Below are 23,195 nucleotides of genomic sequence, written 5' to 3'. Positions count from 1 at the left end.
CTGGTGGGTCCATGCCCAGCCGACTTAAAACACATCCTGTCCTAACAGGAACAGTGGCCTTTCCTGAGCTGACCTCACACACGTAGATTCTTATTGCTGGGTGCTTGGGCCACCAAAGCCTGGTCCACACCCAGGCATAGCTCACACGTGGCTGTCCTTCACCCACCCTGGTTCTCATTAGCACCAGTGGGTTCTGGATTGTAATCTAGTGTGTCATACACCATAATGGTCCACACCCTTGCCGAAGTACATTGCAGCCATGTCCAGACCAGATTACAGCCCCCACTGAAACCTTGCACTCACCAATTATGTCCCTACTTAGCCTTGGTGTCCTCTTCACTCCACAACCAGGTTTGTTCCCAGGCACAGATAATGTGCATGCCACTGGTTGCTCTGGCCTAGTTTGGTATACAGCCTCCCCTGTCTTGCGTTTTGCCTTCAGATGCTGTAGCCTAGCCTGACTTGGCTGGCCTTACTCCCAACTCCTGTAGGCAGTGCTGCATCCAGGCCTTGCTCAGTCTGTTCCCATCTCTGCCTCATGCAAACTGGTAGGTATGATAGCCAAGCCTGGCATGATCCAAACTCCCGCATAGATTTTGTACTTGTCATTGCGTTAAGGTTTGCTTGGCCCTGCCTCTTCCATGGTCTTTCAAAACCATCCCACACACTTCTCAGTGGGTGGAGCTACCATGGGAAGCATGCCCATTTACCAGGCCTGAAACATGTGCTCAATAGCCAGAACTATGGCCCACCAGCGGAGTTTCCAAAGTTTCTCACCTTGTCCAATCCAGGCCTAGATCTCACACATGCCAGGTGGTGTACATCCATACCTGGCATAGCTTGCCCTTTCATCCCAGGCATTGCATGAGCTGGTTAATGTTTTCACCTGTTCTGCCCCATATCCTGTTTTGTGGTGCATATATGGGTGCTACAACTGGAACCTGCTGTGCCTGTTCCTAGCCCCACTATCAATGAGTGTTGGCAGGTTCCATGTTCATGCCTAGCTCAGCCCTGCACTATCCCAAATCTTAAGCTAACCAGCAGTACTTGTGATTCCTGAGGGTTAGGCCCACATATTGCCCACAGAATCTACCCCTGGACCTGCTTCTCTATTGTGCTGATGTCACGGGCCAGCCTAATATTACCCATCCCCTATGACAGCACTGTCAGATACTGTGATCTAATCCTGCCAAGAAGGACCCTAGCCCTAGCTTTTGTGTGGGTTGGTCTGTGGTGGTCAGCAGTATTTCATGCTAACAAGCCCAACTCAGGTCTCCCATTTTGCAGTACATCAGTCAGACCCATAAAGTTCTTCAATTACAGTGGCCTTGTTGCTAGGAGTTCCTCAGGAATCATTTCTTACTGCAACAAACTCCCTGAGTGGTCCTCCCTTCCCGATATCCCTTTACCCCTTTCCCTAATGAATCCACAATCCTTGTGCCCATCAGTGCCTGTGTTCTCCAGTTCAACCTTTGCAAGCCCAGTGAGTGGTGTGCTGATACAGAGCTCTACGTGCCCACCCAGAGTCCCAAGCTGCTGGTACATGTGCTAGACTATTGCTTTACTTATTTACCTATCCATAATTCATGCCTATTGTAGTTTTCCAGGCCTGGTCAACCAGCACACCAGGGCAGCATGTTGCCCTGTGGCTCTGCCTTCCCCTCTCCTCACTTCACCTGGCACCAAGAACATGAGGAATTCTCCAGGTTTGCTTGCCTGCTTAGATGTGAACTCGAAGGTCCCCATTGCCCCACTGGTGATATGTCCCCCTCCCCCTACCAAGCCCATATCCTCAGGCTCCCATGAGCTGATACAAACCCCTACCCATCCACTCCCCACCATCTCAGCAAAGGAATGCCACTTTTAAAATTCTTTATTCCTCATTTCCTCAATGTATTCCTCAGTTTACTTCACAGTGCCTGTCTCTTCTATTGCTCTTCATCATTGCACTTCTGATTAGATGTTTCTTAGGCTGTTTTCTAAGCTTTGTCACCATGAGTCTACAGTTCATTTTAAGGAATGTGTTCAGTACCCTGTTATTCATTTGCAGTCACTTGTGCCATTCCATCCAGTGAGTTTCAGTCCAGGGCCCTTTCATTGCAAAAATGAAGGAAAGGCCATTGATGGCCCATTCTAGTAATGGCCTCTGTATGTGGTTGTGTAATTGCTCAGTGTTTGTTCTGGAAGACAAAAGAAAACACTGAGGGAATTTTACAGTGTTATCATGAGCAGCCTGCACCTGCCTGTCATTGATACAGCTTCCTCCGCAACATGTCGGGGCCATCCATCTGCTCTGCAGTGACAAGCAGGGGCCCCAGCTGGGAGCCCAGGAGAGGTTTCCAGAGTTGGGTCAGAGCTTGGGTTTTGGAGACTTTCAGGTTGCCCATCATTTCTCATTCACTTCTGTTGTTGAGCAAGCTCTCAAGCTGCGTGCTGCTACCGTTATTACACTCAGGGCAGCAGGGATCCACTGTGAAGGCCTTCTACTGTCCTGATTCAGAGGTTATAATTGTGCTACATAAATTTTGCTTTTCCTTATCATTTCTTTTTTTTTCTTTTTTCCTGTAGCACTCTTTCCTTTTCTTACCCCAGTATATGAAGCATTGAATATCAGTAGGTACCCCAGAGATGTTACAGAATTTTTGAAAACCTCTGTTGAAAAGATTAAAGAAGAACGTCTCAAAGATAAGAAAAAGGTAAATGTGATGCTATTTGTATGAGGTTGTTCTTTTTCTCCCAGGTATTGGGGTTTAAACCATATGATCATTTTGAGATATAGTATTGAGATGATTACTCAGGCCACTCCAGGCAGAACTCTAGACTTGAGTGGGGTCTCCTCAGAGAGCAGCTGCAGTGCTGAACTCCTGATGGACTTCTGCCATAGGGTTATCTTGCTTTGATCTTTCTCTTTCAGCACCGAATGGATTTTCTACAACTGATGATTAACTCCCAGAATTGCAAGGAAGTTGATTCCTACAAAGGTAACCAAGAATACATGGGAAACTCAGAGGGAGAAATGGCTGTGTCAGATGGTAGATCTATTTTCAGAATTCTGAAGAATTTCCATGTTGTCCTGTGTAATTGTTGCTGGAAATCTGAATTTTTCATGAGCTCCTAGGTGCAGTTCATCCTTGGACTACATTCTAAATGTCACAATTTTATCTGTAGCCCATTCTTGTCCCCTTAATTTAACTCACATATATGTAAGTGAAACATCCCTTAGTTTTTATACAGTAAAGTCTTATTATTTTACACTCAGTGTTTTCAAATATTATAAGTAGAATTTAATGTATTTTCCTTAATGTCAATGATACTCCATATTATCCAATTGGTGCACTGGTTGCACTGTGCATGTGTGACAAAGAAGTTTTCTCCTAACATCACCTAACTGAATTGGTGATGAGGATGTTGCAATGAAGAGAGGATGGCAGTGCATGGGATAAGCTGGGATAAAGTGAACTCAAGGAAATATTTTTTCTGGCTCTGTGTGAATAACATTCAGTTTTGACATTGAATTTCTTCTTCATTTTTTTCTTTTTTAAAATTTTTATTGGAAATGCTAATCAGATTTACAGATTAAAGGAAAAACAGGAAAGACTTGAACCACTGATTTACTCTCTAACGGCCACAATGGCAAGAGTTCAGCCAATCCTAAACTGAGAGTCAGGGGCTTTTTCATACTCTCCCATGCCATTGCATAACCCTTACCTTTGATCCTATTCTGTTGCTTTCCCAGACTGTAAGCAGGGAGCTGGCTGGGAAGTAGAAAAGCTGGGATAAGTACTGGCATCCTACGTAATGCTGGCCATGGGAGGCGAAGCATTAGCCAATTGAGCCAACCTGCTGCATACTTGCACATTTTTTTTCCTACAAGAGTTTTGAAACTTTTGTAAACTTTTTATTCCTTTAAGTATTTATTTATTTAAAATAAGAATTAAAGTGGGAACCAGAGAGTGAGTATTCCTCCATCACTGGTTGATTCCTCACATGGCTGCCATGACTGGGGCTGGGCAGGGATAATCCAAGAACCTGGAACTCTGTTGAAATCTATTGTGCATGTTCAGGGGCACAAGTAGTGGAGCCATATTTTTTTTCCTTTCCAGAATCACTACCAGAATGTTGAATTGGAATCAGGAACCTAGACGTGAATCCAGCAGTCAAATCCAATGCTGTCTTTGTAGGCACTAGCTTAACTTAGTGTACAATAACATCTGTTCATATATGGAATTTTTCATCTACTATAGGGTGACTCACAGTGACCTACTCTGCTTAAAATCTTTTCTTCTCTTGTTAGCTCTGACTGATACAGAGTTGGTAGCCCAGTCAATTGTCTTTCTTTTTGGTGGCTATGAGACCACTAGCAATACTCTTTCTTTCATCATGTATTTATTGGCCACTCACCCTGATGTTCAGCAGAAACTGCAGCAGGAGATTGATACAGCTTTTTCCAATAAGGTGAGTGAATGAGTGGTACCTGGGATGGGTGCACTGTGCGGCAGGAGTAGTGTCTTGATAGAATGCCTCTAGAGCACTGTTCAGGGAACTGCATGCAAAGTATGCAGCAAAGATACTTCATTTACAAGAATAGGAATAATCTAAAGAGAAAAACTCATGGGGAAAAAGGGCTGAAGGTGCTACTCACAAAACTGTAACAGCTTTGTAAATCAGTGTTTGTCCTACGTGTCAGTTACAAGAATTCACAATGGCACATAGAAGGAGTCTTTGTTACTCAAGTCTGTGGTCATTAGGTCTGCTTCATTTGACTGGATTTTGTCTTCTTGATCTGTTGCGTGGGTGAAGCTGGCCAGGGCTGTCCAGACTGGCCTAGGGAGGCAGACTGTGTTCTGTTTCCTGCCATTCTCATCCTCCATTCACACCACCAGTGTTAAAAAAGACAAGAGATTATTCAGGGTGTCTGCTCTTGATTGTGAAGGAGCCTGGAATCTAGTGTGGCATGGCTATTTGATGGCCAGATAAACACAGCCTTAAGCTATGCACGAGGGACAATTCTAGAAATAATATGTGGAGTGAAAGTGTTTTCCTATCTCTGTAGAACCTCAGTTGACCTGAATTTATTGTCATATTAACACATATATAAAAAAATAACGGGGGCCTAGTTAGACAATTAGAAAAACTATTTATTTCTTCAGTTATTTTGAGAGACAAATGCAGAGAAAGGAAAAAAGAGAAGGAGGGACAGAGAGATCTTTCATTTTCTTGTCACTCATTTATGTCCACAATGACAAGTGTGACATCAGGGTGAAGGCAGGAATCAGAGCTGCATATGGTCTCCCTTAATGGTGAGAGGGTCAGAAAGTCCTGGAATGCACTATGTTGCCATTTTCAGATCATTATCTGTGAGATGGATGAAAATGGAATAGATACCTCCTGACCCTCATGAGGGATGGTGTCATTGAAAGCGGTGGCTTCACCTGCTACATGCCAATCTTGGCCCTTTCAGATATTTTATATGGGGTCAAAGCAGTTTCTAACCAGCATTTTTGAGGAGAAAAATTTGAGGCAGATTGAGGGATTCTCTGCTTTTAGTGGTCCATTTTGTTGGCAGTGCTGTAGCCTCTCTTTGAGAGGTGACTGTGACTTTGCATATTTTTTGTTTGTTTGTTTGTTTAAAGACTTATTTTGTTATTTTCATTGAAAGGCGGATATACAGACAGAAGGAGAGACAGAGAGGAAGATCTCCCATCCTATGGTTCACTCCCCAAGTGACTGCAATGGCCAGTGCTGTGCCGATCAGAAGCCAAGAGCCAGGAGCTCTTCCAGGTCTCCCACATGGGTGTAGGGTCCCAAGGCTTTGGGCCATCTTCAACTGCTTTTCTAGGCCACAAGCAGGGAGCTGGGTGAGAAGCAGGGCCACTGGGATTAGAACCGGTAACCATATGCGATCCCAGGTGTGTAAGGTGAGGACTTTAACCATTACGCCATCACGCTGGGCCCTGCATATTTTCTTTAAGCACAGTGTTCTACTCTGTTCATCTGTCTTTTTAAAAATGATTCATCATTTTTTAATTGAAAGATATACAGAGAGGAGCAGAGACAGAGAGGAAGATCTTTCATCCGATGATTGATTCTCCAAGTGGCTGCAACAGCCAGAACTGAGCCAATCTGAAGCCAGGAGCCAGGAGATTCTTTTGGGTCTCCCATGCAGGTGCAGAGTCCCAATGCTTTGGGCTGTCCTCAACTGCCATCCCAGGCCACAGGCAGGGACCTGGAGGAGAAGTGGGGCTGCCCTATTTAGATCCAGCACCCATAGAGGACCCCAGCACATGCAAGGCGAGTTCTTTAGCCATTAGGCAACCATGCCATGCCCAATGTTTATCTCTTTCATACACATGAGACAGCATGAGCACTGTAAGGCCATACTCATGATTTCTGGGCCTGGTTAGGGGTTTGTCCACAAAGTCTCCTTGTTCACAGCTAGTTTCGACATCTGGAGGCGCTGTTCATTGAACAGGATGGAGGACACATCTGTTTTAATTTCAAATCTCATTTTGTCAAAATCTTTGTTTCTGCCCAGATGCTTGTCACATATGATGCTGTCATGCAGATGGAATATCTTGACATGGTGGTGAATGAAACTCTCAGATTATACCCACTTGCTGCCAGAATTGAGAGGATATGCAAGAAAGACATTGAAATAAATGGGGTATTCATTCCCAAAGGGACAGCTGTGGCAATTCCGACATATGTCCTTCACCAAGATCTGAAGTACTGGACAGAGCCTTATGAATTTCGCCCTGAAAGGTACAGGATCCATGGAAAGGGGAGCCTTTGTTGAAACAATCTTGCTCAAGCATATGTGGTATATCTCTGTGAACACAAGGAACTTGTGATAGTAGAATCATTTGTATACCTTATTTTTAGAAGCTTTTCTTATGGAAAAATAATGATTGTTTTCAAAATTGTCCAAAGTGGTAACTGGAGGAAGTACACTATTGTCATGCTTAAATCCAAACTGTTATTGCTTCTCATGAGCTGAAATTACACAGGAGGCTCTGAAAATGCTATGTAATTTCCTATTATGGACTTGAGTGTGTGGATTGTGTATTATTGTGGATCTTGGATGTTGTCTTCTACTGATACACAGACAGTATGTACATATAAATATTCATATAGTTTTGGTAATATTTGCATTTAGCTGTAATTTATTAACTGTAGTTTATTTTAGGTGTGCAGGCTTTTAAAAATTCTTTCCAGTTTTCCTATGCTAATTACTTTGGCTGTGAAATGTCATAGTACTTATAGAAAAGCTTTCCAATTTGCATCTGGTGGCCTCTTCCTGTAAAGCAATTATAAAACCACAGGATGTGCTAATGAGAAGTCCTCATTGCGGATGGACAGAAGAGTCAGTCAGGTCAGGAAAGTCTGGGTGCCCTGTTCCTGGTTCTAGTTGCTATCTTCTGGCAGGCCACATGCTTACTTAGTAGTGAGTGAATCCTTCTTTCAGTGTGAAGTCACTGGCTCCCAAAGCTGTTTGCTATTCTTGGAAGTAGTAATATAGGTCAGGCTTTTGCACATTGTACACTTTGGAAATGGTGGATTAGCTACCATTGTTGTTTTGGTAAGGAAAAGTGAAGAAATTTGTGGAACACAGGCTGCAGGTCAGAAGTCTTGGGATGCAGACATTTTTATCACTTACAGATGGACTTTCTGTTGACAGAAATTTTGTTGTGGGCATGTTGGCCCTACTGATGGCACAGAGTGCTCATATGGTAATTATGAGTCAATTAAATTAGTGTTCGTGTAACCCTTTGTTTTGAAATCCATGAATTCTTTGTGTCCTGCAATCAGGACTTCTGCTTTCTGTAGCTTCATTCATGTTCAGTGATAAGTCTGTAGGGTTCTCTTCGATTACTTTAGTCATCAACCTTTAAGTGTCAGTGCTTGGGTCAAGCAATGAGAACACTGGATGTTATCAATGTTGAAGCTGGAGAATGTTTGAAATATTCCCATTTGTAACAGAGAAATGCAAGTCTATGGGGGCAATTGTGGCCACTTTGGGAATGAAAGAGCAGATGGGGATCTTCCCTTCTGTCACTCCTCCTATATGTATATCTGACTTCCCAATAAAAATGCTAGATTAATTTTTCAAAAAGAAAAAAACTATAGAAATTTGAAGATATTGTACAAAACTGTAACTCTATTTTAAAATCAAAGAACAATATTCCGTGGTCATTTTCTCAGTATAAACACAATTTTCTCAATACCATCAACTATCCAGGAATTGTATGAGGAAATGATAGCTTTATATTCAAATAATTTGTGACTTGATTGAAGAGATATAAAATAAATCACTGATGTTGTTAAAGTATGACAGCATCAGATGTCATGTCAGTATCTCACTTAAACAATTATGGCGAGTGAGAAGAAGTATGCTGGTGGGGAGTAATGTCAAAGAGTATTTGATGGAGAATTTGGAAAGAGAATAAGTATATGGATAAGGAGTGAAGTGGAAGAAACGTGAAAGAGAATGAGGAGGAAGACAGGTGGAAAGGAGGTTGGAGAAGTGAGAAAATGGGGGAAAAGTTTTGTTTAGACACTAGGAGACATCATCTTTTTCCTCAGTTAACATGTGTCCATATGGTTGTCAGCTGAAGCAGGAACCTGTTTTCCCTTCCACCATCCTTACTTCCCATATGTATTCCAAAATGTGAACTCATCACCACCTTTAATGCAATGTTATGGTGCAAAGTAAGTGTCTTTTTGAACAGCACTCACGTTATCTCATCAACAAGACAGAAAAGTCCTGTGTGGTGAGTGTAATTGCTAACTGGAACAGCACTCCAATTTAGAATTTTGAAAGTTCAATAATAGTAAGATTTGAATGGCCAAGCCATAATTATTTCAAAGGTCCAATTGATAACTCCAACTAAGTGATTTTTGTGATTCTACGCATCACTAATGTGTCCTCATTTCTGTTGTGGAATCAGGTTCAATAAGAAAAATAAGGACAACATTAATCCTTACGTATACCTTCCCTTTGGAGCTGGTCCTCGAAATTGCATTGGCATGAGGTTTGCTCTCATGAACATAAAACTTGCTCTGGTCAGATTAATGCAGAACTTCTCCTTCAAGCCTTGCAAGGAAACCCAGGTTAGTGTACTTCATGTAGTGAGAATATTTTTCTGACAGCTTTTTCAAAAACCGATTGTTTTCGTGTTATAATGGAATATTTTTTCATTACACCATTTTCTTAATTCTGTTTTTCCTACATCTCTGAATGCTTCCCCAAATCTACACTCTTGAGTGTCACTTTTGTCCTTGAATAATCCTTCAATAATGTGTTTTATGAGGCTCATCCCACTGTCAGCATGCAAAAAAGTTTGAAGAATGATTTGAATTTGATTTGGAATTTATTTGAAATGATATTATCAAGAGATCTCTGTGTATGTCTCCAAAGGATGTGTAAAATGGAATTTCTAATTCAAATATGATCACTTGTTATGTTTATAATAAGCAATGATCTTCTGCCTTCATGTCCATTAATATGAGAATTTATAGAACAGAATCAGTGAGAATCAATAGTTCATTATATTTGATCATTAGCATCACATGTGTTGGGTTTGTTTTAAAACTTCAACGTGGTGATCCAGATAGATGACAACTAATCTGTGACTTTGCCTATGCCTTTTGCAGGCAAATTAATTGTTATATTTTCATGTTCTGAAGTACATACTTTTGTAACCCTCAGATGAATATTATCATTTTTACAATTACTTTTCATTTAGTGTTTTTAATTCCTCTCCCAGGATGTTTCAGTTTATAACCTTCTTGATTCTATATTTAAATGTAAACTGTTAATACCATGAAAATGCAGTAACAGAGGCTTGAACTGACATGTGATTGTGTGGAATGGCTGCTAACAATCCCAGTCCCAGTGGTTGTCAGGACCTGTCCAGGGTTCATCTTTTTCCATCTTACCCTGGATTTGGTCCTGTGATGAACTGTGGCAGAGTATCATTTCAGAGTATGGCCATATTGATTTCTACTAGGGAAGGCCCTAGGAAACTTATTTCTAGATATTAAGTTGCATTTAATATTCATCTCCTTGACCTCAGTATATTTTCTGCAGAGGAACCTGGGAGAGTAGAATTGGTCACCAACTGAAATTCAGTGTGTAAGTTTGTAAATGTGTGAAGAAATGGAGCCATCACTTGGGAAAGCAGGTTTCTGCTACACGTGCTATGGGATACCTCCTCCTTGGGCGGCTTCCAGTCATCTTCATGCTGCTCTTGCTCATGTCTGTGAGGAGTTGCTGCAGCTTGTCTTTACTGAGATGAGAACATTGCATGCTTTCCCATACTAAATAAATGGCTCCCTGATAATGAAGCTAAGAGGATTCATGAAAGCTCTTCAAAACTTCAGAATTCCTGCATTTACAATTCACAGTACAGTTGGAAAACAAGAGAGGATGCTAGAAACAAAAAGCACATATTTTCTTTGGCATTACTAAATGCAATTGACTTTTCCATAAGGTCAGAATTTTTTATGAGCTTGAAATATGTTATCCACTCAAGAGCAACTTAAGTTTCAACATAGAAAAATTAACTTCATCAGACCTTTCTAAATGTGTTAACCATACGGTCAGGAATGATGCTAGCACATTTCAGTATCATTATTGTAGCTTTTTTGTTTTGCTTCTGTTACTGATTGTGCTTAATTTTCTGTTTCTCAGTATGTTTACTTCATTGTTGCAGATTCCCCCTAAATTAGCCACACACGGAATCCTCAAGCCTAAGAAGCCCATTATTCTAAAGATTGTGTCAAGAAATTGAACTGTACATCAAGCTTGATTATCTGTGAACTTCGTCTTTGCTTTTCATGGAAGCTGTACGCAAAACACCAGAGACCTCAATGCATTTTGATACTAATGGTTAGGGATAATGTTGTAACTAACCTGTGTCATATAAAGAAGCATTGCAGGGTACGGGCACATTGAGCCATCTGTGTGTGGAGAGTACTCTCTGTTTTGTATAATAGAGAGGAGCTGACTAAATCAGTGCCAGACGTGTAGATTCAAACTCTTGTTTTTGTTAATCATATCTCTCCATCTTCTTTTAGTCCTCTCATCCCTTGCTTAGCTGGATCACACAATAAAACATTCTTAGTAGTTTATCAATTATACTAAAAATATATTTGAATAAATGAAGTCGTCCTAGTAGTGACATTTGTATTTTTTATTGTTTGTATTTACTAGTATAAGTATGCATTAAACATGCCAATTACTTTTAAAATTTTTCTTCTAACACATTCTTGTTATTTAAGTGGCAATCTATGGAACTGAATCAGTGAGAACCAATGGCTGACATTTTATATCCATATGAACACACTGTGATGCCTCTTCAGGAATTCCAGATTGATTCTTAAGGCATATTATAGGGAGAGGATATTTAAGCACTGTTCATCATTTTCCAGATCATATAAGGAACTCCACAACAAACTCCAAGTACCTTGATCAAAAACTGAGAAATTAATGTCAGTTCTCCAAAGAACCTCCAAATAGCATAAAGAATATGAGTAAATTGTCAATATTTCAAGTCACCAGTCAAAACTACAATGGAAAGTAGCCTCCTGTCAGTTATAATGGTTATTTTCAAGAAAAACTATACAATTTGTTGTGCAGTTGTGGAGAATATCGAGAAGAGGTAGTATTTTTCAAGATTGGATAACAGGTCTCAAAATGGCTAAATGGAAGGTGAATTGTGAATGCTCCACATCATATTCTGCTGGATGACTGCAGTTCAGATTAATAGATTTTTTTCTTTTTAAATAAAGAGCTAGAAGAGATTAAAGGTCCCAAGTGTAAAGCAGTGGTGTACAATGTCAGTGCTAATTAATCTGACTCGATCAATACATGCCATATAGATGTATTGATACATCGGAGTGTGGACTATTATTATGTATAATTGATGTATGCTAATCAAATCATTTCTTCCTAGAGTGCTCAATAAGTTTCATACAGAATGTGGTAAGTTCAATGTTCCAGATCAAATCCCTGGAGGTCACTGCTCAGAGTGACTAGCTGAATTCTGGAGAGAACTTTCTGAGTTTCAGTCATTTCCGCTGTCAGCCTCAAGGATGTTGCCCTATGAGTTGTGAAGAAGAGAATTTTGTGGCGACACTCTTGACTACTTGTGTTTCTAGACTGAAGAACTGCCCTGACATCTTCTCCCTTTGAATTGTCCCTTTCCTTTCCCAATCTCTGTTCCATGTTCAGAGTTATGGGTTATCCCTTAAATGTATTTTGATGATTTTACTTTCTTTTTTTTAATTTTAGCTTTTTTTATTTCCCCCACCCAATATCACCATTTATCCCTTACATTGTGATTGGTTATTTTTTTTCCATATTGTTTCCTTCATGTTTAAAGGTGAGTATTAAGGGAGAAGGTCCACCCAATTTCCCACCCACCCCAGGTCCCGGATGTAGGGCATGCTCCAAGGTTCTTGCTCAAGTGGTTTTGGTAGTTCACCACTTACGAATCGCTGCCAATCTTGCCACTCCAAGCAAAATAAGGTCTTTGAAGAATCCACTGATTGACATAGTCCATCATAGAGTCTCCATTTGCCCAGTATTTCACTGCCAGCATATAGCTGAGATGGTTGATTGACCTGTTCTGTCTTCAGTCTTTTCTTGGTTAGGGTTCTGAGTACAGCGTTTCGACTGGGGAGATCTCCAAAGAAACTTTGTCTGAGGTGTTCTCAGACCAGATTCTTGAATGCACTAGCAAGTACGGGGCCCGGCACAGTCCATCGACCTGAACAGCTGGTGGTTGCAATTGCTGGGTTGATTCTGTTTTCAGCCCCGACTTCCACATAAACCAATGGGTGCTGCAGTTCAGCCTGTTTCTGTCCAGTACGTACTCGGCCTTCATGTAAACCAGTGGGAGCTGCAGCCTAGTTGGAGTGACCCACAATAACCCTCAACAGGTCCACCCCCTACCCTGGTTTGCCAGTAAGTGTAGCAGTATTCCAGTCTGTCCCACATCCCATTCAGCTCCTGTACTTGTCAATGGGTATTAAAGCTTAGTTCCATCTAACCAGCTCCACTATGCAGCCCACACAGATGCTGTTGGGTATCTGTCTAGCCACTCCAGCCCCTGTCCTAGTTTTCATGCCCTCCCATGGAAGTGGTAACCCAAGAGGGAGGAGCCCACTATTTCCCTCCCAGGCATCTCCCTTTCCTGGATCACGCACTCTCCAGGTAGTTCTGTGGTTTGACTGGACAGAATTAGACCCAAGTGCCAGCTTCTGCCAGATGATGCTGTGGCTAAGCCCAAGCAGCCTTTACCCAATCTAATTTTGTTTGCACCAGTAGGAATAATCAGCCCAGCCTGGCTTTTTCCTGATCTGGTCCTCATGAGGCACACAGGTGCTGTAGCTTGCCCAGTCTGGTCTGCCCCCATCCCAGCTCTTGCTCTCCAGTGGGAGTAACTGTCCAGCAAGGGAGCCACCCCTTATTCCCATGCTGGCTCCGCCCCCTCCCTTCCTGGTTCTCATGCATGCTGCTTGGGCGCTGTGGTGACATCTAGTATAGACAACCTCACCTTGGCATTCCATATTGTGCACTAGTTTTTATTGTGACTGAACCTGGCTCAACCCACACTGTTTTGGCATTCAGATTTGCCAGTGGATGACATGAACTGATTCAGCCTGGTCGTCCCCCGACCCATGCTAAATGTATGCCAGTGGGTAACTTTCCATGGCCTGTTCTGGGCTGTTTCCTATCATGTTTCTTGCGCTTACCTATTGGATCTGTGTCCTTCCAGAGGAATTGCCCAGGCTCCTCCATCAGAACCTCTCCCAATGCCAGATTTTGTGCATACCAGGGGGTCCATGAGCCAGTCCTACTCAGTTCACCTCCTGTCCTAGCAGGAACAGTGGCTTTTCCTGACTGGCCTTCAACCCATTCTGGTTCTTGCTGTTGGATGTTTCAGCCCAGCCATGGCTCATCCATACCCACATATGGCTCACACATGACTCAGTAGGGGTTGAGACCTAGCCTAGTCCATCCCACATCTAACCTGGTCCTCCAGAACACCAGAAGGTGTTGGAGTCTGGCACAGCTCAGTGCATCTAATCCCAGTCCGCATTTGTGCCAAGGGAGACTACAACCATTTCCTGATCAGAATGTAGCCCCATTCCAGGCCACGCACCCCTTGGTGGGAACCTGAACCCAGCTAGGGTTGTCCCCTTAGTGCCACAACTGGGCCTGTTCCCAGCCTTAGATCACGTACATGCCAGTGGTTGCTCTGACTCAACTTGGCTCAGCCCCTCACCTGTCCTGACCTCTTCATTAGACACTATCGCTTAGCATTTCTGGCTCATGCAGACCAGTAGGTGCAAGAGCCTAGCTCAGCATGACCTGTACTAAATCCTGGTTTCTAATTTCACTTGTGGGCTAAGGTATGCTCAGTCCTGCCTAGTCCACCATGTTCCACTACCAATTGAAACATTACCCAGCTGCTGGAGCTACTTTGCCTAGCTTGTCCAACCCCCAGGTCTGGACCACATGTTCACCAGCGGGAGCTATGTCTCACCAAGGGAGTTTCCCAAGTTCCTCCACTAAATCCACTCCCAGACCCAGTTCTCATACGTGCCATTGGGTTTAGGCCAGGTTCCAGTGAAGTCTGGCCTTCCATTTGAGCTTGTATGAGCTGGTGAACATTGCAACCCAGCCCACCCCACACCCTATTCAGGATGCACATTTGGGTGCTGCTGCCTTGAACAGTAGAGACTGTTGCGGTTTCCTTTACCTGTGATTGATGGCAGACTCCTTGGTCACACATAGCTTAGGCCATCACCACCCCAACCCTCGCGCTAACCAGTGGGGCTAGAATTTCCACAGGGTTTGGCCCACAGATCCCTCACAGAATCTACCCCTGGATATGGTTCTCGAGTGTTAGCTAATATCATGGCCCTGCCTAATGTGACCCATCTCCTGATCCAACATCATGTCAGGTAATAAGATATGATCCTGCCAGACAAGCCCTGAGCCATAGCTTTTGCATGGACTGGTATTTGGTGGTCAGCATTTTTCAGTGATTACAAGTTATTCAAAGGAAGAGTTACTGTCATTGGGAAACTTTACGATTGATTCACGTCATAGAAGCTCAGTGGGTTTAACCTGTAGCTACCTAAGCAGCGATTCAAAAAACCAAAACCCCAGAGCTGCCCAGCCGGGCAGCCAGCATGCAGAGCCTGACACAAATGGCGAACTGTCTGCCCGGGGACAGCTCACCACGTGCACGTGGTAGTTGGAGTCTTGGATCCAGGCATGAGACACCCCATCCTGAGACCTACCAGCAGCCAGGAGGCTGCTGGAAGTTTAAACTTCCAGACCCAAGGTTGTGCCCCTCCCCAACCCCATTCACCACCAAATGAGGGCAGCGGGTGGGCCCCGGACCTGCCCAGTCACGGAGACCTCCCCCCTCAGTGTACTCACCCCAAAGGGAGCAGCCCCCGGAACCCAGGCAGGCCTGGGGACAGCTCACCACATGCACGTGGTGGTTGGCGTCTGGGATCCAGGCATGAGACGCCCTATCCTGAGACCTACCAGCAGCCAGGAGGCTGCTGAAAGTTTAAACTCCCAGACCCAAGATCATGCCCCTCGCCAACCCCATTCACCACCCAATGAGGGCAGCGGGTGGGCCCTGGACCTGCCAAGTCACGGAGACCTCTCCCTTCGGTGTACTCATCCCAAATGGAGCAGCCCACGGAACCCAGGCAGGCCCGAGGACAGCTTACCACATGCACATTGTGGTTGGCATCTGGGATCCAGGCAAGAAACACCCCATCCTGAGACCCCGATTTTTCTCTTTCTGTGGACTCATGTGTTTGATCAGACAGTGAAATGCTGTGAGGGACTCTCCTGGTCTCATTGTGTTGACATTGATGTAATTCAGGACACATACTTCTACCATGTGGACTCTTGGCATTGGGAAAGCAGCAAAAGGAAGGTCAGTGTCCTCTACCCTAATCATTCTCTCCTGAGTCCAGTCATAAAAATCTGCTGCTTGAGTGTGCCCTTCTGTATTTTAAAAAATGGAGTATTGTTGTTCCCAATGACCAGGGACACAGAGGTGACTATGGTTAAATAGATCCTGAATGTCACATCCTCTTGCATTTCATGTGTTTTTCTCTTGTGAATTTTTCTTTTTGTAGAGGAGCTTCAGATGTAAACCTGTTAGTGAACCAATTCTGAACATAAAGTCCATCATGACTGCAAACTGGAATAAGGAGACATTCACCTCTGGTGGCAACAGTTGGGAACTGTGGTGAGGCCAGTGAAAATAAGAATTGTTGCTATATTGTTCTCACACCTCTGTGATGTATAGTTAGAAGAAGGTAAAATTGCCATGTGATCTTTTTATTTTAAGTCAAATTAGTAACAGAAAAGCTTTAAAAATGTGCTTTGACTTAGGTGCAAATTTGGTATATACTATACTTTATTGTGTTCCCTGTTCCAGAGATAGGCATTACGTTCCTTTTGGTGAACTGTTGGATCCCAAGGAGTTGAGTGATTTTTTTTCCCTGTCAGGGCATGCACAACAATGGTTCTGTGTTTGCAGACACCCAATTGCCAACTAGAAATCCAATGATAAGACAGTATAGAAATGTAGTTTGTGTCCCTTGTACAAGTGATTTGTCGCTTGTTATCAGCCCTAAACAAATGCTTTGAGGCCTTTCCCTGTGTTTCTTTTTCATGGCTTTCTGTACAGAATTTCTTGGCCTGGGAATTCCTGCACCCATTTTGGACATTGTTTTAAACTTCTGTTCAATTTAAAATGAAGAGAGTGAGTGAAAGACCCCAGGATCCCTCCGCTCTGTCATGCCCTATTCATCTGAGCAAGATCCCAGGCCAACTCATCTAGCTTCCATGTTAGCCCACAGGTCACCAGAGGCTGCCTAGGAGGTTCAGGGGTGAAAGCAAGCTGCCCCCAGGCACTGTATGACGAAGAGCAAATCCTCCATCCTCTGCTATGGTACCATATGTCCTCTGCAGGCTCCAGAGTAAGGCATATCCTCCATATGCACCTGAATATGCTGTCCACTGCTACTTCTAAGACACTGAAGAGGCCCAGATCTGACACATGCATTCCATGTTCAGACAATGGAACCTGCAATTTCCTCCATGGTTGGAGTTTTCTCCAGCACTTCAGTTGGCGAGAACCTTTGTCTGAGGTAATCCCAGACTTAATTGCCAGTACAGAGTCTGGCACAGTCTGTCATTCAAATCAGCCTATGCACACAGAGTTAGTTCCAATGGCTGGGTAGTTGTCTCAAATCCTATCTTCTGAGTGAATTAATGTGTGTTGTAGCTTAGCCACATCCTATTCTGCTGAAGTCCAGCTCCAGCCGAGTTCGGAGCTCGGGAAGGGTGCGTGGAGTAGGCGATAAAGAAAGACACAGACACAGATACAGACATTTGGTGCATTCTCACAACAGCCCAAGAAAAAGCTGTCCTTTTTATTTACTCAGACACCTCACAAACTTCTACACAAACAACTAATTATTCTATTTTTACTTCAAGACTAAGGGGGCATGTACAGACATTTGGTCACTCCGTCTGCACTTCAAGACTAAGCAGGTGCCCCTAAATATAATTCTGCAAAATACTGTATTCATATTCTTCAAAGCAAGCCATTATTTATTCTTCAAAGGTAGCCATGGAGTAGCAGCCAGGACTCCAAGGCCAAGGCACATGCGATTACCTGCTAATTAGTAGTACATTCCCACCACATTTCTATTTCTACAATTTACCCATCATTTAATGGGAAAATAGGTTGCAACAGAAAAAAGCTAAAATCCAAAACAGAAATTTCAAAGATAGAATCCCCCTATAACTATAGACTCTACAACCCCATTAACAATGAGACAATAATCAAAAGCATTTTTCTTTAATAAAAGCATCCTTAATTCCTCTAGCTGAAAATTATAAAAGTAGCTAAAACAATTGCATTTTCTGTGCTCCAAAAAATTGCAAAGACAGGCTAGCCTTTGAGAGAACAATAACTATATTTATTGCCATAGCAGTTTCAGCTCTCACTCCCATCACTTGCATTACTTTGTAAAATTCTTATTAAGCCATTTCCCAGAAGACACGCTATATGTCTAGGCCCAATTTCAGGGCAATGGGTAGGTACCCAATAAGGTGTCCAGAAATAGCATGGGTTTAATTGTACTCCTGTGTGCAGTTAAAGGCCCACTCACCAAGACATTATCAATAACATTAACTCTCAAGCTCACATTGGTGGCAAAAGCCATCTCACAGGGGCAAACAATGCCTCAATAGATCACAGAATTCTTAGTGGGGTGCTTGAGTTTCCATGCAAAAAGGTGGTGAGACTGCGTCAGGGTGGTCAGTGAGAAATTTGCTGAGCCCTGCCAAACAGCTGGAAGCTCCCCGGGGCCCTGCCACACAGGGGAGCTGTTCTCTTCACACCTTTGTGCCATCCACACCCACTGCATGGACCCCAGCACTATTCGTCATACATTTAGCATTCATGCAAACCAATGGGAGCTGCAGCCTAGTCAGAGAGAGGTAAAATAACCTCCACCAGGCCCACTCTCTGCACTGTTTTCTATGCTTGCCAGTATGTATAGCAGACTGGGCCAGTCTGTCCCACATCCCATTCACCTCTCATACGTGTTAGTGGGTGTTGACATACCCAGCCCACTCTCTAGCCCACAGATCAGACAGCAGGTGCCACTCTCCATTTAGCCATGCCTGCCCCAGTCCTGGTTCTCCTGCTCACTGGTAGAAGTGGCACCCCAAACAGGAGGTGCCTACTGGTTCCCTACTGGGCCCACTTCCACACAGAGTTCTTGCACTCTCCAGGTGGTTTTGCTGTTTAGATTTATAGAATTGGCTCCCCGTGCCAGCATCTGCTAGCTGATGTCATGGCAAACCCCAACCAACCCACACCAACTCTGGCTTATGCATGCACCAAAGGTACAGTCAGCCCAGCCTGGTTGTCCCCGATCCAGCTCACATGAGGCCAACAGGTATTGAAAACATGCTTGGTCTGGTCTGCCCCCAATCCTGGCGCTCATGCTTAGCAGTTGGAGTGGTCGTCCAGCAGGAAGGCCCTCTGTAATCCACCTAATGTGTTTACCCCCACTCCCTGAATCTTACTTGTGATGGTTGGGTGCTGCATCCCAACTGGTATGGCCATGCTCACTTTGACATTTGCCAGTGGTTGCTGTAAACTGGCTGAGCCCAGCACACCACCAATTTTAGCTCACACTGGTGGGGGCTATAGTCTAGCCCAGCCAAGGGAGCCTTCAACTCTGGCCCAAATGTGGGTTGGCTGGTTTTGCAGCCTGACCCAGGATGTCCCATGTTCAATTCTGGTGCATTAATTTGCCAGCATGTGATATGAACTGGCCCAGCCTGGTTCACCCCAGATCTGAGCCAAATGCATGCCATGGGTACCATTACCTGGTCTTGTCTAGGCAGTTCCCTCTTTTGGTTTTTGCACTAATCTGCTAGGACTGTGTCCCAACAGATGAGTTCCCCAAGATCCTCAATCAGAACCTCTCCCAATGCCAGATCTCATGCATACCTGTTGGTCCATTGTCAAGAACTACTTAGTCCACATTTTGTCCTACCAGGAGCAATGGCCTTTCCGGATCCCCTCTCAGCCTTTCTGGTTTTATGCTTGGGTATTACAGCCCAGAAAAGCCTGGTCCACACCCAGACAAAGCTCACACATAGCTCAACAGATGCAGAGACCTAGTCCAGTTCATTCTACAAACACCCTGGTTCTCAAAAGCACCAGTTGATACTGGATTCTAGCCCAGTCTGGTAAATCCCAGACCCAGTACACACTTGTGCTGACACTGTAGCCATGTCCAGACCAGATAGCATCCCTCACTGCATCCCTTTTGCTTACCAGTGGGACCCAGAAACCAGCCAAAGCACCCCCATAGCTCTCCAACCAGGCCTATTGCCAGCCACAGATCTTGCATATGCCAGTGGTTACTTTTATCCAGCTTTGTATAGCCTCTCACCTCTTTTGGCCTTTGGCTTTGGGTACCACAGCCAGGCCTGATCTGGCCTGCAACCAATCTTAACTCTCACTGGCAGGTGCTGCAGTCTGCCCCTGCTCAGTCTGCTCCCATCCTTGGCTCATGTAAAGCAGTAGGCATGATACCATAACACAGCATGACTCACATTCCAGCCTGGTTTCTGCACTCATCAGTGGGCTAAGGTTTGCTCAGGCAACCTATTCCACCCTCTTCCAAAAACAACCCACAAACTTGACAGTGGATGGAGCTATCTTACCTAGGCTGCCCAACCCAGGCCTGGACCACCTGTTCACCAGTGGATGCTTTGATCTACCAACAGAGTTTCCCAAGTTCTCCCATTTAGCCTGCTCGCAGACATCTCATGCATACTAGTGGATACCAGGCCCTTGCCTGGACATCTTGCCCCCTATCATCACCATAGCCTTGTATGAGCTAGTGGATGTTGTGTCCCAGTCTGCTCCACATTCTCTTTTATTGTGCTCATGCGGGTGCTGCAGTCTGGACCTGCTCAGCCTGAGCCTATTCACAGAGCCCCAGTGTTGGCAGGTTCCGTGGTCATGTTTATCTCAATCCTTCACCCCCTAAAACTCTTAAACTAACTAGTGGGACTTGCAACTCCACAAGGTTAGACCCACAAGTCCCCTAAAGAATATACCCCTAACAAATGTGAGAGCCAACATGGCGTTCGGAGCGATGGAGCTGCTGTGGAGATGGAAATGAGGCACTTTTGCTTCGCTAACAGCCGGCCGCCAGAGTTACTGTGTCATTTCTACACACGGATCTCTCTACAAGGGGCTGAATGCAGAGAACCACAGGACCCAGCCTCCGGCGTACTAGAGCTCCGGTGACTGACCTCGCGGCTGACCAGGGACTCGCCAGCCTTCAGAACCACAGGCTCCAGTGATCCAGGCTCCAGCGATCCGTTTCCAGCGCCAGCCAGACATACAGCGGTGGCCTCCACATGGGCATTGTGACCGCCAGGTGAGAGCCTGGGTCCCTGTGGGGAGCTAGGAAGGCAAGTGTGGTCTGGGACCTGACAATCTGAGCTGGGTGATTGAGATCAGCTGCAGGCAGAGGGAGTCGGGGACTCAGGGCACCACCTTGTGTGGAAAGGCAGAAAGCGGAGCTGACAGAGCAACACACAGGCCCCTTTCTGACTGTTCATATGGAACTGATCCCGGGATGGAGGGGAGCACCGGCCCTGCTCCCTGCAGGGTTGGTTTTGGTCCCTGGAACTGAAAGCTAGCAGCTGCAGGTCTCCACCTGGAGCCATATCGGGTGGCAGGACAGCAGGTGTGAACCCTAAGTGGAGATTTAGAGTGGGCGTGTTGCTGGTTAATTGCACTGAGCTGAGTCCACGGCCACAGCCTTGCAGCCTAGGGGGGTCTGTGTAGTCCCCGGAGCTGACGGCCGACAGCCCCCTGATCTTTCTGGTGCCTCATATGGGCGCCATCTTGGACATTGAGGCAAGTGCTCCGAAAACTGATAAACTGCAAGAGGAGGAGTGGCAAACTGCGTATGCAATGGCTCAGCAGCTCTCAGATAACAGTATCACGGGACCAGACACTGTTACACTAAAGGGAGGTCAGCTGAATCGCCCAAAAATTGACCTGGGGACAAAAATACCTCCATCTTAGAGCACTGCACAGGCTCCACAGAAAAAAACAGCCTCTACAGGGCATGCCACCAAGTCCGCCCAGGGTGGCCCCAAGAGGTACTTGGACTTGTTTGCCACCAGGGGGTGACAAGCTCAGTGCTGCCTACAAAATCAGTGCCACAGACAAAGCAATTATTCAGGACAGCTGTGTTTTCCAACTCCAGGGCATTGATTGAACATTAAAGTCAACTTATACACCTGTAGGTAATACACCATAGAGATGATTTCGTCAACCAGTATGGCAACTACAAAAGGTAAAAGACAAGACAAAAGCACTATGAATGTTACTGAAGTCTCTACAACAAAGGAACAAAAGCTTCGCCCACTCCCAGAGTTAACTGAGGAAGACATTGAGAAAATGCGGGACAAAGAACTCAGAAAACTCATTGCAAAGCTGCTGGTCAACAATGAGAAGTACAAACAAGAGTTCAAAGAAGAAATAGCAGTAATACATCAAATTAAGGCTGATATATCAAAAATGAAGAACACAGTAGAGCAAATTAAAAATACAGTTGAGAGTCTCAAAAACAGAATGAATGAGGCAGAAGAAAGAATTTCAGAATCAGAAGATATTTCCTGTCACCATGAAGAAACAAGCAAAAAGCTGGAAGCAGAGCTAGGTCAAGCTAAAAAAAGTATCCAAAAATTAAAAGATATGATTGAAAGGTCTAACATAAGAATTATGGGAGTTCCAGAAGGTGCAGAAAGAGAAGCTGGGATTAGAGGCGTATTCAATGAAATAATACAGGAAAACATCCCTAAGCTGAGCAAAGAATCAAAAAATAATATACAGGAGGGCTACAGAATTCCCAATTGAGTTGACCAAAAACTAACTTCATCACGACACATGATACTCAAGCTTTCTTCAGTTGAACAAAAAGAAAAAATCCCTAACTGTGCATGTGAAAAACATCAAGTGTCATATAGGGGAACCCCAATAAAAATCACAGCTGACCTTTCAAAGGAAACACTACAGGCCAGAAGGGACTGGAGTGATATATTCCAGATTCTAAAAGAGAAAAATTTTCAGCCCAGAATAACTTACCCTGCAAAGCTCTCCTTTGTCTTTGAAAATGAAATAAAATTCTTCCACAATAAAGAAAAACTTCAAGATTTTGTCTCATCTAAACCTGTCCTACAAATGATACTCAAAGATGTTCCCATGAAAGAAAAAAGAAATAGCAACCACCAGAAACAAAGGCAAATGTGGAGAACATCCCACTAAAAGGCTAACAGAAGACCCAATCATAAAACAACACATCGCCAAAATGACAGGACCAAACTGCCACTTATCCATAATAACGCTGCATGTAAATGGCTTAAACTCATCAGTCAAATGCCATAGATTGGAGGATTGGATCAAAAAACAAAACCCAACACCACTTCATGTTAAAAATTACAACACAATGTAATTAATGAATAAATTTAATATAAAAAAATCCTAAAAAAGATAGGCATAGAAGGAACATTCTACAACACAATCAAAGCA

General features: G+C 44.1%; 2 protein-coding genes across 2 annotated transcripts in view; one reads left to right on the top strand and one right to left on the bottom strand.

Annotated features, from left to right (window-relative positions):
- Positions 1–10,811, top strand: part of LOC131483218 (cytochrome P450 3A6-like) — a 43,324-nt gene extending 32,513 nt beyond the window's left edge. Inside the window, 6 exon segments of the mRNA XM_058680730.1 lie at positions 2,569–2,696; positions 2,915–2,981; positions 4,295–4,455; positions 6,536–6,762; positions 8,949–9,111; positions 10,716–10,811. Of these exon segments, the coding sequence (XP_058536713.1) occupies positions 2,569–2,696; positions 2,915–2,981; positions 4,295–4,455; positions 6,536–6,762; positions 8,949–9,111; positions 10,716–10,811 (842 nt within the window).
- Positions 1–23,195, bottom strand: part of LOC131483227 (cytochrome P450 3A6-like) — a gene marked incomplete at its 5' end in the record, with an annotated part of 387,281 nt that overhangs the window by 123,684 nt on the left and 240,402 nt on the right. The gene's annotated exons all lie outside the window — the stretch shown is intronic.

This window comes from Ochotona princeps, chromosome 24 (assembly GCF_030435755.1).
Source record: "Ochotona princeps isolate mOchPri1 chromosome 24, mOchPri1.hap1, whole genome shotgun sequence".
NCBI lineage: Eukaryota > Metazoa > Chordata > Mammalia > Lagomorpha > Ochotonidae > Ochotona > Ochotona princeps.
This window is presented reverse-complemented; position numbering and strand designations above follow the sequence as displayed.